The sequence below is a fragment of the Mirounga leonina genome, unplaced genomic scaffold (genome assembly GCF_011800145.1).
Source record: "Mirounga leonina isolate KUSES-001 unplaced genomic scaffold, KU_Mleo_1.0 Mir_170, whole genome shotgun sequence".
NCBI lineage: Eukaryota > Metazoa > Chordata > Mammalia > Carnivora > Phocidae > Mirounga > Mirounga leonina.
Window position 1 is genome coordinate 33,044,743 of NW_023270433.1, and position 14,684 is coordinate 33,059,426.

Consider the following 14,684-nt stretch of genomic DNA (forward strand, 5'->3'; position numbering starts at 1 on the left):
TGAGCAGCCTGAATCTCAGTCTTCTGTTGTCAACTGAGTTATAACTGGCCTTAAAGGAGATCATTTGAAAGCCAGTGTTCAATCCCAAATGTACCCCTTTCCCAAAAAAGTCTGATTTTTAGTCAAAATGGATTTTTTTCCTTCAGATTTTGTGGTAAAATTAACCCTATATCTTGAAAAAACATTGCCCTCCCCTCTCCCCCAGGGCTGGATGACACAGGAAAAATTAATAAGAATGCACAAATCAGTCGAGAGTGAACTGTCCCCTCTAATGAATTTCCTCGTTCCCAGCCTTTGCCAGGGCCTCCTGAATGTTAAATCAGAGAATGATTCTTGTGTGATATTTTAATTAATTAAGAAAGCTAAAGTGGCTTGGTGTCTGCAGCTGAATAATGAATTCAGAATGTGGGAGCCCCCATCAGCCAGGGCAGAAGCGGAGAGAGAGTGGCTGCCCACACTTGGCTGAGTGGGACTGGCCTCGGTCCCCTGGAGTGTGGGGCTACCTCAGTTCAGCCACGACTGCATCCAGGGGCTCAGGGGTGTATGCAGCCAGGCGACAGGCTGTGCCCCCTTTCACTCTGCTGTCTTTCTCGTGCCTAAATCTCCCCATGATATTAGGGGCCTGGTTGGCTATCGAGGGAAGAGGAAAAAATCATTGTTGGGGCCGGGGGGGTGCAAAGAAGCTTCTCTTACCTCGGCTCATAAACCCACGCACACCCACATCTGCAGAGCACCAACTCTGCTCCGTGCTGAGGGGCCTGTGGCTGCTCACAGCCCCCACAGCCGCCAGTGGCATCAAGCCAGGACCTGTCTCTGTGCTGCCAGAGGTACCGCGTCGTCCCCGGGGCAGAATGGGCCTCAGCTTTGGAGTTGAAGACTCGGAGCCAAGGTCAAGCTGCGCCACAGTCCGGAGTCCGGGCCACTTCCTCTACTCTCAGAGCCTGCATTTCCTCATCAGCCCTGCAGTCCTGAGTCTGCCGTGAATAAGTGGACATGCACTGGCCACCCTGGAAGGGATGCTGAGGGCTGTGTGGCAGGAGCACAGGACGACGGAGCAGACACGCTGGGGGTCTGTGGAAGACGCAATCCAGTGGGACATAAAATCAGACCCAGGGCACCTGAGTGGTTCAGTCAGTTAAGCGGTTAAGCGTCTGCCTTCAACTCAGGTCATGATCTCAGGGTCCTGGGATCGAGCCCCAGGTCGGGCTCCCTGCTCAGTGGAGAGCCTGCTTCTCCCTCTCCTCCCTGCTCACGCTCTCTCTCGCTAACTCTGTCTGAAATAAAATCTTAAAAAAAAAAAAAAAAATCAGACCCATTTCATTATATGCTAACAGAAAGAAGCTGTCACAGAACAAGACTAAATGAAGGGTGGGCATTATGAGCTCAAAGGGGCCAGAGACAGCATCCTGGAGGAGACGGACCCTCAGCGGGGCTCTGAGAAATTGGGCAGAACTTGGAGGGGAAAGAATAACATGAGCATGGTTGGAAGGTAGGGAGTAAATGGTCCATGGGAGGATGAAACCCTAAAAATATCTCTGTGAGAAGCACTGTAATCGTTGGGCACACCGTGTCAGAGCTGGGCCGAGCTGTCCGCTGACCACAGCGGACCTCCCCACAGTGTCACTGTCCCCGTAACTACATCTCCCAGCCTCCCCTGGCACCATCGGCTGGGTCAGGTCATTTTGGCCAGTGAACTGAATGGAAGCCAGAGCTTTATAGAAGTAGGTGGGGGGCGCCTGGGTGGCTCGGTCGGCTAAGCATCCGGCTCTTGATTTCGGCTCAGGTCATGGTCTCAGGGTCATGAGATCGAGCCCCATGGCGGGTTCCTCACTCAGCGGGGAGTCTGCTTGAGCTTCTCTTTCTCCCTGTCTCTCTGCTCTTCACCTGGTGCTTACACACTCTCTTTCTAAAAAATTTTTTAAAAAGTAGGTGGGCCTATTTCACACTCTCGTCCCCACCTACCAACTGACAGGGAGGTCTCTAAGGACCCACACAGGGGTTTTCACCTGGGTCTGTGGACCCCTAGGGATTCTGTTGATAGATTCATGGGGCCTATGAGCCTCTTGAAAGTGTGCAAAATTTTGTGTGGATGGGCACGTGTGCAGTTTTTTCTAGTAGCTTTCAGTAGCTTCTTAAAGGAATGCAGAACAAAAATGGTTAAGGAGTCACAAGATGGAGGGAACCCGTGCTTCTGAATCTCCTCGTGGAAGACAGATGCCAGTTAACCAGACATCTGCGTCAGATTATTACAAGAAATTAACCATCGGTTAACCACTGGTTAATTGCTTAACCAAGGTTAAGCAAGAAATAAATGGTTATTGTGTTGACCCCTCAACTTGGGGGTTCATTTGTGGTGGCAGTAACCTTATGCTGGTACACTTGGGGGCCAGGAGACCTGTACTCCAGGCCGTGCTCCCGCACCACAGAGCCCTGTGGCCTTGGACTGCTACTTGGTCCACCCCTCTGCTTAAGTGAGTGGGGAGACCAGAGGCTCTCCGAGTTCCTCATAATGTGCCTTCCTCCTTTCCTCCCAAGGTCTCTCAACTCTAGGATCAATATACAGACCCGGGGCTTGGGGGGATTAAGTGGTGCTCTCAACCTACGGTGGTCTGGCTTCCGTCCCTACCCATCTGCACAAACTGCCCTTACCAAGTTTCCAGGGACCCATGGCTTCAGCCAGGGGACACTTCTCAGTCCTCTTACCTGACTTCTTGGAAGCACTTGACTCTGCCGATGGCTCCTTCCTTTGCAAACTTCTGCCTGCCTTGGCTTCTTGACTCCTCCCTCTCAGGTCTTCGTCCTTCTCAGCTGCTTCTCCTTAGCGTCCTTATAGAATTCTCATTCTCCACTCACCTTTGATGTTGGCATTATCAGGATCAAGCTCTCCTTGTTTTCCCTGCAATCTGTGGTCAACACAGCACCTCCAGTGATCCTTTTAAAACATGTCAGATCATATCACTGCTCTGTTCAAAACCCCCCAGTGGCTTCTTCATCATTCACAGTAAAGGCCCCAATTGACCTTCAAAGCTCTATGTGCCCCTACCCCAGACCCTCTACCTCTCTATCTCCATCTCTAGCCCTTTCTCACTCTACTCCGGCTCCTTGGCCTCCTTGTGTTCCCTGAAACCCCATATGTGCTCCAGCCTCAGGGCCTTTGCACCTGCCATTTCCATACCTCTTTCAGTCCATCATCTCTTCAGTGAAACCATCTCTGAGCACCTTATTGAAAACTACAATTCCTACCCCACCACAGCCATGTTCCCGATTCTCCTTTCCAGTGGGACTTTTCTCCATAATAGCCTTATCCACCTGATGGACCAAATGCTTCCCTTATTTTACTTGTGGTCAGCCTCCCCCAACAGGGAGCATGTGCAAGACTTGTGTTTGGTTCCCTGCCATGTCCCCAGCACCTGGAATAGTTCTTAGCACATGGTCAGCACTCAATATTTATTCACTGAATAAACGAATAAATAAATAACCTCACCACCTCTTCCCCAAATCTGCTCCTCCAACTGGGTTCCCTTTCAGAGCTAGCACGACTGCCTCTTTGTCTTCAGCCAGGAGCATGGGTTGCCCTAACTTCATACTCCTCTTGCAGCAATCTGTCACCACACCCAGAAGCCCACCTCTGGGCTGCCAGGCTCCACCACCGATCCTCACACCTGGCTCAGATCAGCATCACGTTGGCTTTGGCAATAGTGTCCAGCTCCAGGTCGACCCCTCAACCCATCCTCCCACTGAAGCATAACCCGCCTTACAAACCAAAATAAGGGGGCGCCTGGGTGGCTTAGCTGGTTAAGGGTCTGCCTTTGGCTCAGGTCATGATCCTGAGGTCCTGGGATCGAGCCCTGTGTCGGGCTCCCTGCTTCTCCTCCCTGCCCTGCTTGTGTGTGTTCTCTCTCTCTCTAATAAATAAATAAAAATCTTAAAAAAAAAAACCCAAATAGAATCCTCTCACTCTCCTTGGGAAGCCCTCATGGCTTCCGATTGCTAGACAACCCGTGGACTTCCTCGCAGGGCCGCCAGCCCCCTCACAACCCAGCCCCTGCCTCCTCCGGGGCCTTTCTTCGCAGGCTTCTCCCTTCCTCCCTCCATTCCTCACACCCTCCACGCCTGCTCATAAACCCCAGGCCCTTCTTCCAGGAACACACTTCCTGTGTCTCTGGTTTCCTCCTCCTCACCCATCAGATCCTGTGCCCCTGCCTCCGGGCCTCTCCCTCGGGCCCAGCCAGGTGCAGCCAAAAGTCAGGAGACCTGAGTTGGAATCCCAGCTCCACTCCCAAGCTGAACACCTCTGGGCCTCCACATTTATTTAGCGAGTGGAATGCTAATCATAAGTACCATGAAGGAGGTTAGAAACATTAAATGAGATCATATATATTGTAGGTGCCTTATAAATATTGTGTGGGCTTAACGTTATTTCTTTCCTCCTGTGATCTCATGGCCTCTGTGCTTCTACTTCTCAGACTTTTCACCTCTTCTGGAATGGTCTCCCTGGTAGCCTGTGAGCCCCTGCAGGGAGCTCCTGCCTCATTCAATTCTGCTTCCCCACAACATGCCCAGAACCCGTCCCTGAGTCTTTTTTTTTAAATCAGTGAATAATTTGAGCAAATGAACTAACAAGGTGGCCACCAGAGGTCAGGCTCACACCCAGAATAGAGCCAACCCAAACTAGAGTTCTTTTAAAAGGCCTGGGATCCGGGATCTGATCAGAAGCCTTGGTGGGTCCAGCAGAGAAGCAGGGTGTAGGGGCTTGTCCTGCTGTGGGCTCTCGAGGCTTCTTGAAGTGTGATTAGATGCTCTCCCCTTGCTGGCCCCTCGTGTATGCATATGAAAAACTGAGCCCAAATGGGCTGCGTGCTAATCCTCTCAGCTTCGACTTCCTCATCTAAAAAGAGGGTCACCCCACTGCCTACTTTATGGGATTATGAGGCTTCAGTGGCATGTAAAGACAACTGGCAGAGATCATGCTCCACAGAGTAAGCCCTTGGTGTAAGCTTGTCCCAGGTCAACCTCCTGCTCACACCTCCCTCAGTGAGAGCAACGAAGGAGGACAGAGGGGCCTCCAGGCTCAGCTGACTAAGAATCTGACCTGTCTGACTCATCGGTCTCAGAATTTTAGGGACCAAAGCGAGGGACCTAGACGATTGTCTTTTTGTAGTCCCACCCACACTGAGCCTTTAAAAGGTTCTCTTGGTTTAGAAGTACTGAGAAGCAGATGAGTGGAGCTGTGAATACACCGGGATGTTGCTTCTCAGTGGTCAGAGACCCCACCCACCCAGCTGCCCGCTCCCTCCCACCTCCACCCCTCCCCAGGCTGTTGGGAAGAAACTTGCCTACTATGCAAAGGTGCCAAGAGCCTCCAAGAGAAAGGGATAAAAGATGCCCTTTGGGGGACAGCCAGGGTCACCCCAGGCTTAGACTAATGGTACAAAAAGGAGGGCCTAGGAAGGGGAGATGACGGTCCCAAATAGACCCCAAGTCCTCAGGAAGCAGTTTCGGGTCCACTCCTGAAGACACAGAACAAAATCATCCTGATGCCTCGGTGAGATAACAGGACATTAAAGAGATGACCAAAGCTGTGCATTCCCAAGACTGAGTGGACCGAGAAGTGTGGTAATTCGTGAGCAACATGGTCTAGAAAGATGGAAGACAAGAAGAGAAAGGATCAGCCTTATTTCTGTACCATGGTCTGGCTGGCTTGGATTTACTCCCTTCAGATGGGGAATGAAGTCAGGAGACTAACAGTGAATACACTGAACTCTGAGGTTTAAAATTCTGGAAACTGGGGCATCTGGGTAGCTGTGGGGTGAGCATCCAACTCTTGATTTCGGCTCAGGTCATGATCTCAGGGTCCTGAGATCAGCCTGTGTCAGGCTCTGTGCTCAGCAGGGAGTCTGCTTCACTCTCTCCACCTCTCCTGCAACGCCCCACCCCCCAGTCCGCTTACATGAACAAGTACACGTGCCCTCTTTCTCTCAAATAAATCTTTAAAAAATAAAAACAAATAAATAAAATTCTGGAAACCCCTAGCATGTCAGAATGGCCCTGATGCTGGGCTCTGCTTGAGGGGTGGTGTGTTTGGGTAGGGGCTGGGGGACAGTGTGGAAGGTCCGAAATGGGAACTCAGATGGACTTGCTCTAGGCAGGAACCAAGGCTTTTCTCTGTGGGCCTTAAAGTTGCACTTTGTCACCCAGCTGAGAGAAAACAAAAATGCAACTAGAAATATATTGGGGAGAGGACTTTCGCACCTGACTAGATGACTACCTGGGTCCCTTCCATCCCCAAGACTCTAAAATTTTCAGTTGTAAGAGAATATTGATTAAAAAAATTGACTGTCAAATAATGTATGGGTATCTCTTATTTAATTTTTAACTGAAATTAATTCACACCATAAAATTCACCCTTTTATGTGAATCACTGTGCAATTCAGTACTTTTCAGTATATTCACGAAGTCGTGCAATCATCACTACTATCCAATTTCAGAACCCTTTGAAACCTCCCCAAAAGAAATCCTATACCCATTAGCAGTTACTCCTCATTCCCTCCTCCCCCAACACCTGGCAACCGCCAATGTACTTTCTGTCTCTGGATTTGCCTATTCTGGACATTTCATATAAACGGAATCATACAATATGTGGCCTTGTATGTATGTCTGGCTTCTCTCACTCAGCCTAAGGTTTCAAGGTTCATCCATGTTGCCTCATGTATCAGCACTTCATTCCTTTTTTATGGCTGACTAGCACAGGGAATATTCCATGGAAACATTTTATTTACCCACTCACTAGCTAATGGACACTCGGGTTGTTTGAGTTTATTTTAAAGGAGTGGTTATATAAATGCATTCTTTGGGCGCCTGGGTGGCTCAGTTGGTTAAGCGACTGCCTTCGGCTCAGGTCATGATCCCGGAGTCCTGGAATCGAGTCCCACATCAGGCTCCCGGCTCAGCGGGGAGCCTGCTTCTCCCTCTGACCCTATCCCCTCTCATGCTGTTTCTCTCTCTCTCTCTCTCTCAAATAAATAAATAAATAATTAAAAAAAAGATAAATGCATTCTTTGCCCACTTTTTCCCTCAAAGTAATGATAATCAGTAGCAAAATGCAGGGTAAGCAAGCAAAACAGCTGGCAACTGGTACTTAAAAAAGGAGAAGCATCCTTGATTTTGGGGTTAAGTCATTGAAGAATGGGGCCAAGATCTGGCATCCACCTAGTTTGAAACTCCTGATGCCTCCCGATCCTATGTCTGAACTGAGTCCATCTACTAAGCCATTAGATTAATACATGGGGAAGTCCTCAGATCAGAAGAAAGAACTAAAAGCCACTGTCCAGATCAGTGGTTTTTAATCTATTTTCCAGAGACTCCCAAGATTTCATGGAAGTAACTCAGGGCCACCAAGGGGGCTGGGGCCGAGGCACAGGTGGATAGGACTTTTGAGTCCAGTCCCCAGTCCTGCTTTAACAAGAGCAGTTCTCATTTTAATTGCTTTATTTGCTGAGCTTCCCTCTAAGAGTTCATTTGGAACAAATAAAGTAGGGTCCGAGGCTAAAAAACTATTTGGCAACCATGGTCTAGGTGATTATGGAAACTCTGGACTGGAGGTGGGTCCCTGTGGCAGCCATTCTTACGAGTTCTTCTGAGGAATCTTGATGGTAACGGTCTTCACCTCCGTGTAGGCCTTAAGCCCATCCTCCCCCAGCTCCCTCCCATTGCCAGATTCCTTAAACCCTCCAAGGGGCGTGTGGCAGGTGACAATGTTGTAGGTGTTTACCCACACTGTGCCGGCCTGGAGCACCTGCGTGAAGTACATGGCCTTGTCCAGGTCCCGGGTGAACACGGCAGCAGCCAAGACATACCTGGTGTTGTTGGCCCTCTCGATCACCTCCTCCATCTTCTTGAATTTAAATAAGGGCTGCACAGGCCCGAAGATCTCTCCGGCAATCCTCATGTCATCCTGCATGCCACCAAAGACCGTGGGCTTGATGAAGAAACCGCGCTCCCCAAAACGCTCCCCGCCGCAGAGAAGTTTTGCCCCCTCCTTCTGGCCAAGCCGGATGTAGCTCAGGATTCATTCAAACTGCTCTTTGTCCACCTGGGGCCCTTGCTGGGTGTCCAGCTCAAAGGGGTTCCCGACCCTTCTCTGCTTAGCCTTCTCCACGGTTCTCTCAGGAAACTCGTCATAGATGGATCCTTCGACAAAGGTCCGGGAGCCCACACAGCAGCGCTGGCCCATGTTAAAGAACAGCGCTTCGTGGCACTGCTCCACGGCGTGGTCCATGTCCGCATTGGCCAGCACGATGCTGGGGCTCTTCCCACCCAGCTCCAAGGTGACTCTCTTCAGGTTGGAATCGCCGGCCGCCTTCTGGATCAGGTGGCCCACCTCAGTAGAGCCGGTGAAGGCAACTTTGTCGACATCCATGTGCTGGGCGATGGCTGCGCCCGCTGTGGGGCCATACCCAGTGATGATGTTCACCACCCCCGGGGGAAAGCCCGCCTCTTTGATGAGGGAGGCCAAGTACAAGGCAGACAGGGGGGTCTGCTCTGCCACCTTCATGACCACAGTGTTGCCGGTGGTCAGCGCTGGGGCGAGCTTCCAGCCCTTCATGACCAAGAGGAAGTTCCATGGGATTACCTGGCCGCAGACGCCAAGAGGCTCATGGCGGGTGAAGCAGAAATGCTCGCCATCCATGGGATGGTCTTGCCGTGCCACTTGTCAGCCCAGCCAGCAAAGTACCGGTATACTTTGATGACCTCATCCAGGTCCAAGGCATAAGACTCCGGGAAAGGCTTCCCATTGTCCAAAGTCTCCAGGGAGGCCAGGTAGACACGATCCCGCTCCACCAGGTTGGCCAGGCGGTTCAGCAGGCGGCCGCGGTCTGAGGCATCCATCCGGCGCCATGTAGACCCCAGGCGGAAGGCCTCGCGGGCTGCTTTCACTGCCAGATCCATGTCAGCCCGGTCCCCCTCAGCCACATGGCCAATGACCTCTCCTGTGGCGGGGTTGACTGTCGGGAAGGTCTTCTTACTGGCTGCATCTTGCCACTCATTGTTGATGAACAGCTGGTTGTAGCGGATGTCTGGGTTCAGGATGGGGTTCGGAAGGGCCGCTGCAGAAGAGTACGGGGCGGTCCTGCCATGGAGGCAAAGCAACCGGGGCACCAGGAAGCGCAGCATGTTTACAACTCTGGAGGGGGACAGGAGGAACCAGAGTGAACAGGTGAGAGCGGGCCAAGTGGTCCCCCAAAGGCCCGCCAGCTCAGACATTCCAAGATGCTAGCGTAAAGGGGTGCCACCTCTAACAATGTGGATTGTAAGCAGTACAAAGGCGTGGGTGCGTCAGGGCTGGGGGTACGGGGCAATGGCCCTAAAGAACTCTCTGGTTCCAACTCCCTCATGTCCCATCTACCCTCCAGCTCACTCCCTCACCTCTTCTGGGTCTTGGATCAAATGTCACCTGCTCAGCAAGGCCTTCCCTGACTGCCCTTTAAAAAAATTACAGGACTGCAACTTTTCTCACTGCCAGCATACTGTCCCCCATTCCTGTGCTTTATTTCTCCCCATCTGACACACCAGAGAGTATATTTACACACGTATTTGTTTCTTGTCTGCCTCTCCCCAATTAAACATCCACTCTGAGACGGCAGGCATTTTTTTTTTTCTGGTTCGTTCATTGCTGTGTTCCTGATGCCCCGAAGTATGCCTGCTACAGAGTTATTCGGTTGTATTCAGTGACATACATCAAAACTTCCACAAACACTGTTCACAATTTGACCTCACAATGGAGTAGAAACCAAAGGGACTGAGAGACAGAGTTGTCTCTGAGACAAGGGTTTGCTTCACTTCCCCTCTGTGCCTCAGTTTCCTCTTATGTGAAAGGCCTCATGGGGTTACACTGAATGGGGCCATGCACTTAAAAGCCTGGAGACCGTCCGCCCAGCCCATCAGAACTGGCTCGCCCTCAGAAACCAGCCTAGCCCGGCCCCCGGGGACATAGGTTTCAGCGTCCCAGGAGCGCAGCAAGTCTGGAAGCCACTGGAAAGAAGGGCCTGTTTATTCTTCCCTACGACTCTGAAACAGTGCAGACTTTATTAAAACAACAATTATAAAATTTAAACAGTATATAAAATGTATTCAATGAAATGTAAATGATGTCTTAAATTCCTAGATTCATTGAAACTCTTACTCTTCAGCCAGGACATCAATCCCTCCATCTTTTCTGTCTCACTTGAGTCTTGACCCACCCAGAAGCCAAAAGGAATTGCACCTGGCTTCTCCACCCCCCACCCTCTGCCACTGGGCATCCTGGAAAGCAAAGCCCCAGCCAGGTCCCCCAGCTTCATACAAATCAGTGCTGCCCAAGAAAACCCTACCTTGGAGGGTAGTTGAGCCAGCAGACCTGTCAGGGGTGCACTCAGTTTCCATTCTGCTCAGAGCTCTGTCCCATGCTGGGACAGAAGCAGCTTTGGGTCCAAAGGCCTGGATCTGAGGAGGGAGGGATCCCAGGGGAGGTTAAGTGGGGGTAACCAATCCATGGAGAGGTGGGGGATGGAGGGGCTAAACAGGTGAGAGAGATAGTCATAGACCAAGGCTGGCAAATCTTTCATGCTTAGCCAAGGCTGTTCCTCTTCTAGGGGCTTAAAAGGGGTCTGTGCTTGGAGCCTTCACTTGTATTTGTAAGATCACAGCACACCACACTTTACAGTTTGCAGGCCATTTTCTTAGCAGTTAAGTCACGGAGATTCCCAGTAACCCCTGGGGTAGATGATCATGACCCCCATTCTGGAAGAAGGCTGGGAATCAGAGAGGTCTGTGGGCTCACAGAGGACACACAGCAAGTAAAAATAAGAGCCTCAACCCGGATTCCCATAGCCCTAGCTCTAGCTTTGAGTTTTCTCCTGACCATGGGCAATTTCTTTTTTTTTTTTTTTTAAGATTTTATTTATTTATATGACAGAGAGAGAGATAGCTAGAGAGGGAACACAAGCAGGGGGAGTGGGAGAGGGAGAAGCAGGCCTCCCGCGGAGCGGGGAGCCGGATGTGGGATTCGATCTCAGGACCCTGGGATCATGACCTGAGCCGAAGGCAGACGCTTAACGACTGAGCCACCCAGGCGCCATGGGCAATTTCTTATGGATCCCAGTATTAGTGTCCACTGTGCCAAGAACCGGACCTTCGGAATCATCCAGTATGAATGGCACCAACCTCACCCTTTCTGCAGGGAGGTGACACGTGTCTTGGCCTCTCAGCTACAGTGAGGGGCTCTCTGCTGGAGTGGGCTGGATGGGCAGGGGCGATGAGGTCGAGCTAAGAAGGTAAGGTTTCAGGGGGGTCTGCGTCCTCTGAGCCCAACAGGAATCACCCAGGCACCCGGGTGCAGGCGCAAGGCTGTTAGCCTGGAGAGGGTCCCACAGCGCACGCCCGGCTGAAGGGCCAGTCCCCAGATGGGAAAGCGGAGACCCAGAGAGGTAGCCTCCATCGCAGGGAGGGGAGCCGCGGCCTGCCTGGGGGCCGAGGGAGAAGGGCGCTAATTACCTGCGGCGGGCTCGAGCTCCGGCGCAGCTTCAGGCTCTCGCAGCTCTAGCCCAGCCTCCCGCCGCTGGCTCGCCGCAGGTCCCGCCTCCGCGCAGCGGCTCAGCCGCCGAGAGGCTCCGCCTGCGTCCTGGGCGTCGCCTATCTGCGGCCCGAGGCCAAGGCCGCTCCTCCCCCCAGGCGCGGGCGCGTCGGAGCTGGGGGTGGGGAGCAGTGCCCCCCCGCCCGCGCTGCCCGGGTCCCAGCCACCCCGCTCCCCCGGGCCCCGGATCTCCCGGCACGCCGGGGCGCCTTTTTTGCTCCGCCGCTCAAGCTGCGGTCCTAAGGCGCTCGTTTGGGAGCGGAAACAAAGACCCAGAATGGGGCAGGCCTTCCCCGGGTCACAGAGTTAGCGCTCCAGTTAGTTTGCACTTCTCCATAAGCTGCACCTTGTTAGGTCCTCATCCTGGAGCCTCTCCTTGACCCCTCTGTGCTTCCCCTCTCTCTGTCTTCCACCTTCGCTGCTCTTCGCGCCCCGCCCCCTCCCCTGCACCTTTAAGATTTTGTGTGATTTTTTTAAAAATGCGGTTTTTTTGTCCTAGGACAAAAAGAATATATGCACAACGTAGGAAGCTTGGAAAACACGGAAAAGGTTGCAAGAATTTTTCAAATACCTTCAATCCAGTTTTTCTGTCAATTTCTGAGAAAAATGTTAAAATCTGTGACGATTGTGGATCTACTTCTTCTTTTAATTCCATCAGTCTTTGCTTCATGTATCAGGTACATACATATTTATGATTTTATGACATATGTATTGACCTTACATCATTATGAAATTATACTTTTGACCTTTAGGGAAAAAAAATACCTTCACTCCTTTCACCCAAAAGTTGTCATTTATCTTGCCGGTATTTTTAACTTCGTATTTTTCAAAAATTCATTTAATCAAAAAGAAATTATATGGTGACCTCTATTTTGCTGCCTGCTTTCTTTTTCTTTCTTTTTTTTTTTTTTTAACTTAGTGATTTATTATGAACCTTTTCTCATGTCATGTTGATTAAAAGGCAACATCATCCTCTCCGAAGTGGTAGGGTAGACCGTGGGTGTACATTTAGATTGTGTCCATTTCATTGCCATAAAGCATGCTAACCACACATCTCCGACTCACCCCGCCTCCACTGCACCTTCCTTCTGCTTGGAGGCCATGGGAAGTTAAGAGCTGTTTCCCACCTTGTTTGCAGCTAGAGCTCTGGAGTGAACTAGGTGCTTCTGATTAGCAGTACCCCTGTCAGATGTGGAGGGCGGAGGGTATTGTCGTGCCCCTTTGGGGGCATCACTGACAGGATGGTGGGTTGTGAGGATTTCCTGCATTCCTGTTCCTCATCCCTTCTCTAGCTTCCTGGAAATGGGGTGGCAGCTGGGGCTGCCACCGCTACGCTCTGACCACCTGCTTTTTGAATCATGGCTGCAGGGGTGTGTCTGCAGCTAACTAGCTCCAGAGGTGGCCTCAGACAGTAAGGAGACTGATGGGTCATGTCCATCTTGTGCTGGGAATCTGTCCTGCTTCTCCCTCCAGCCCTTCCAGCAATTCTCCATATTAAATCCCTACCTCTGCACATTTTTTAGTGTTCACGTTTTCCTGCTTGAACCTGGCTGATGGACATTGTTGTTTCCTTAAGCTACATCTCTTTGGAATCTGTTGTGACCATGTCGTCCTTAGGATGTTTACAGTCCTTGCCGCAAAATAGAGTTGTCCACTAAAAGCAGTGCGTTTCGTGTCTTGCCACGGCTATGTTCATGTTTTCCTCTGGCTCCCCCCACAACCGTGTAGTCCCTTGCAAAGTCCCTTCTGCCTCTCCCACAGCACATGGCCAACCTAGCACCCCTTGGGCACTTGGCACTCCGTGATGGACTGACTTAATACTTATTCAGTCAATTATTAACAGCCTCATTGGTAGAAGCAGTGAGTCCACGACAAAAGGAGTATCAGTTTTCACGACCCCTTGGAAAGCTGTGGCAGGTGTGAGAGGCCAGTGGCAGACAGGAAGTAGCCCTGTAGGGAGAGGTTGAAGGCTGTGTCCTGGGAGGAACAGCTGAAGGAACTGGGGTGTCCACTCTTGGGACAAGTTTGTGCCCTCCAAATTTCCAAAGGACAAAGACAGGCATCTGTGGAGTCCAGGGGAAGTTACAGGGGGCAGAGAAAGAACTTCCTGACAAAGCAGAGCTGGCTAAGGAAGGATAGAGGGGCTGCTCTGAAAGGCAGTGAGTCCCCCATCCCTAGAGGAGTACAAGAAGGGATAGACAACCATTTGGCAAAATCCTGTAGAGGGGAGTACCAAAAAAAGGACTGAATAAGACAAGGGGCTTCCAGACATAGATGTGCATCAGAACTGCCTGAAAAGTATGTATATATATATATATATATATATACTAACAAACCCCACACTTTTATAAAAGTATATATATATATATAAAAACAAACCCCACAACCTCTCTGGGTCTTACCTTCAGAGATTCTAAATTTTTAGATGTTGGTTGAGACCCAGGAATTTTTTTAAGTTCTCTACATTCTCCAGACATGCAGCTATATGTGGGGAGGACCGACCTAAGTAGTCTTTGGGGATTCTATGACTCTACCATGGATGGTTCTCAGAAAGGGACTAATCCAGCGAATGCTTTGTCTCTATCTAGATTCCATTCGGCATGCCCACCCTTGACATTTCACAAGCTGTGGCTGTCATCAGAACTCACCAAAGTAATCCCATCGCAAGGCATTTGTAAAAGCATCCCAAAATTAGAAAGTAAAAACCTTCCACAATGCTTGACATTTACAGTTTGAAGAGAAGCACAAATAGGCAGCGGTTCAGGGTAAAATGCATTCATTATTTTTGCAGAGAGTTGACAACTGTTCAGGAATGTTTTGGATTCAGCTTTTAAATTGGCAAAAAAGATCCAGGCCTCTAGAATGGATGTCGGGCCTGGAGCCACTGTGTGTTTGGACTAAAAGGATTGAAGGGGAAATCGTGAGATAACACAAGCCATAGCCAGGTCATTGTCAGCAAGGAATGTCACCCAGGGATGTGTTTACACTGGCTGGTAGGGGAAGAGAGGCTATTTCTATCCTCTGGCGTTTTGGAGCCTTATATGTCTAGGAAGTTCCTAGAGAAGATTCCTGC

The 14,684-nt window shown here is 50.7% G+C and overlaps 1 protein-coding gene across 1 annotated transcript; it reads right to left on the bottom strand.

Moving 5' to 3' along the window:
• Positions 1-7,021: 7,021 nt before the first annotated feature.
• ALDH1B1 (aldehyde dehydrogenase 1 family member B1) lies at positions 7,022-9,178 on the bottom strand. The gene is given in 2 exon segments (XM_035016264.1): positions 7,022-8,688; positions 8,691-9,178. Coding segments are annotated over 2 exon segments (1,548 nt in total). The 5' UTR covers positions 9,175-9,178; the 3' UTR covers positions 7,022-7,624.
• Between the last annotated feature and the right edge of the window lie 5,506 nt (positions 9,179-14,684).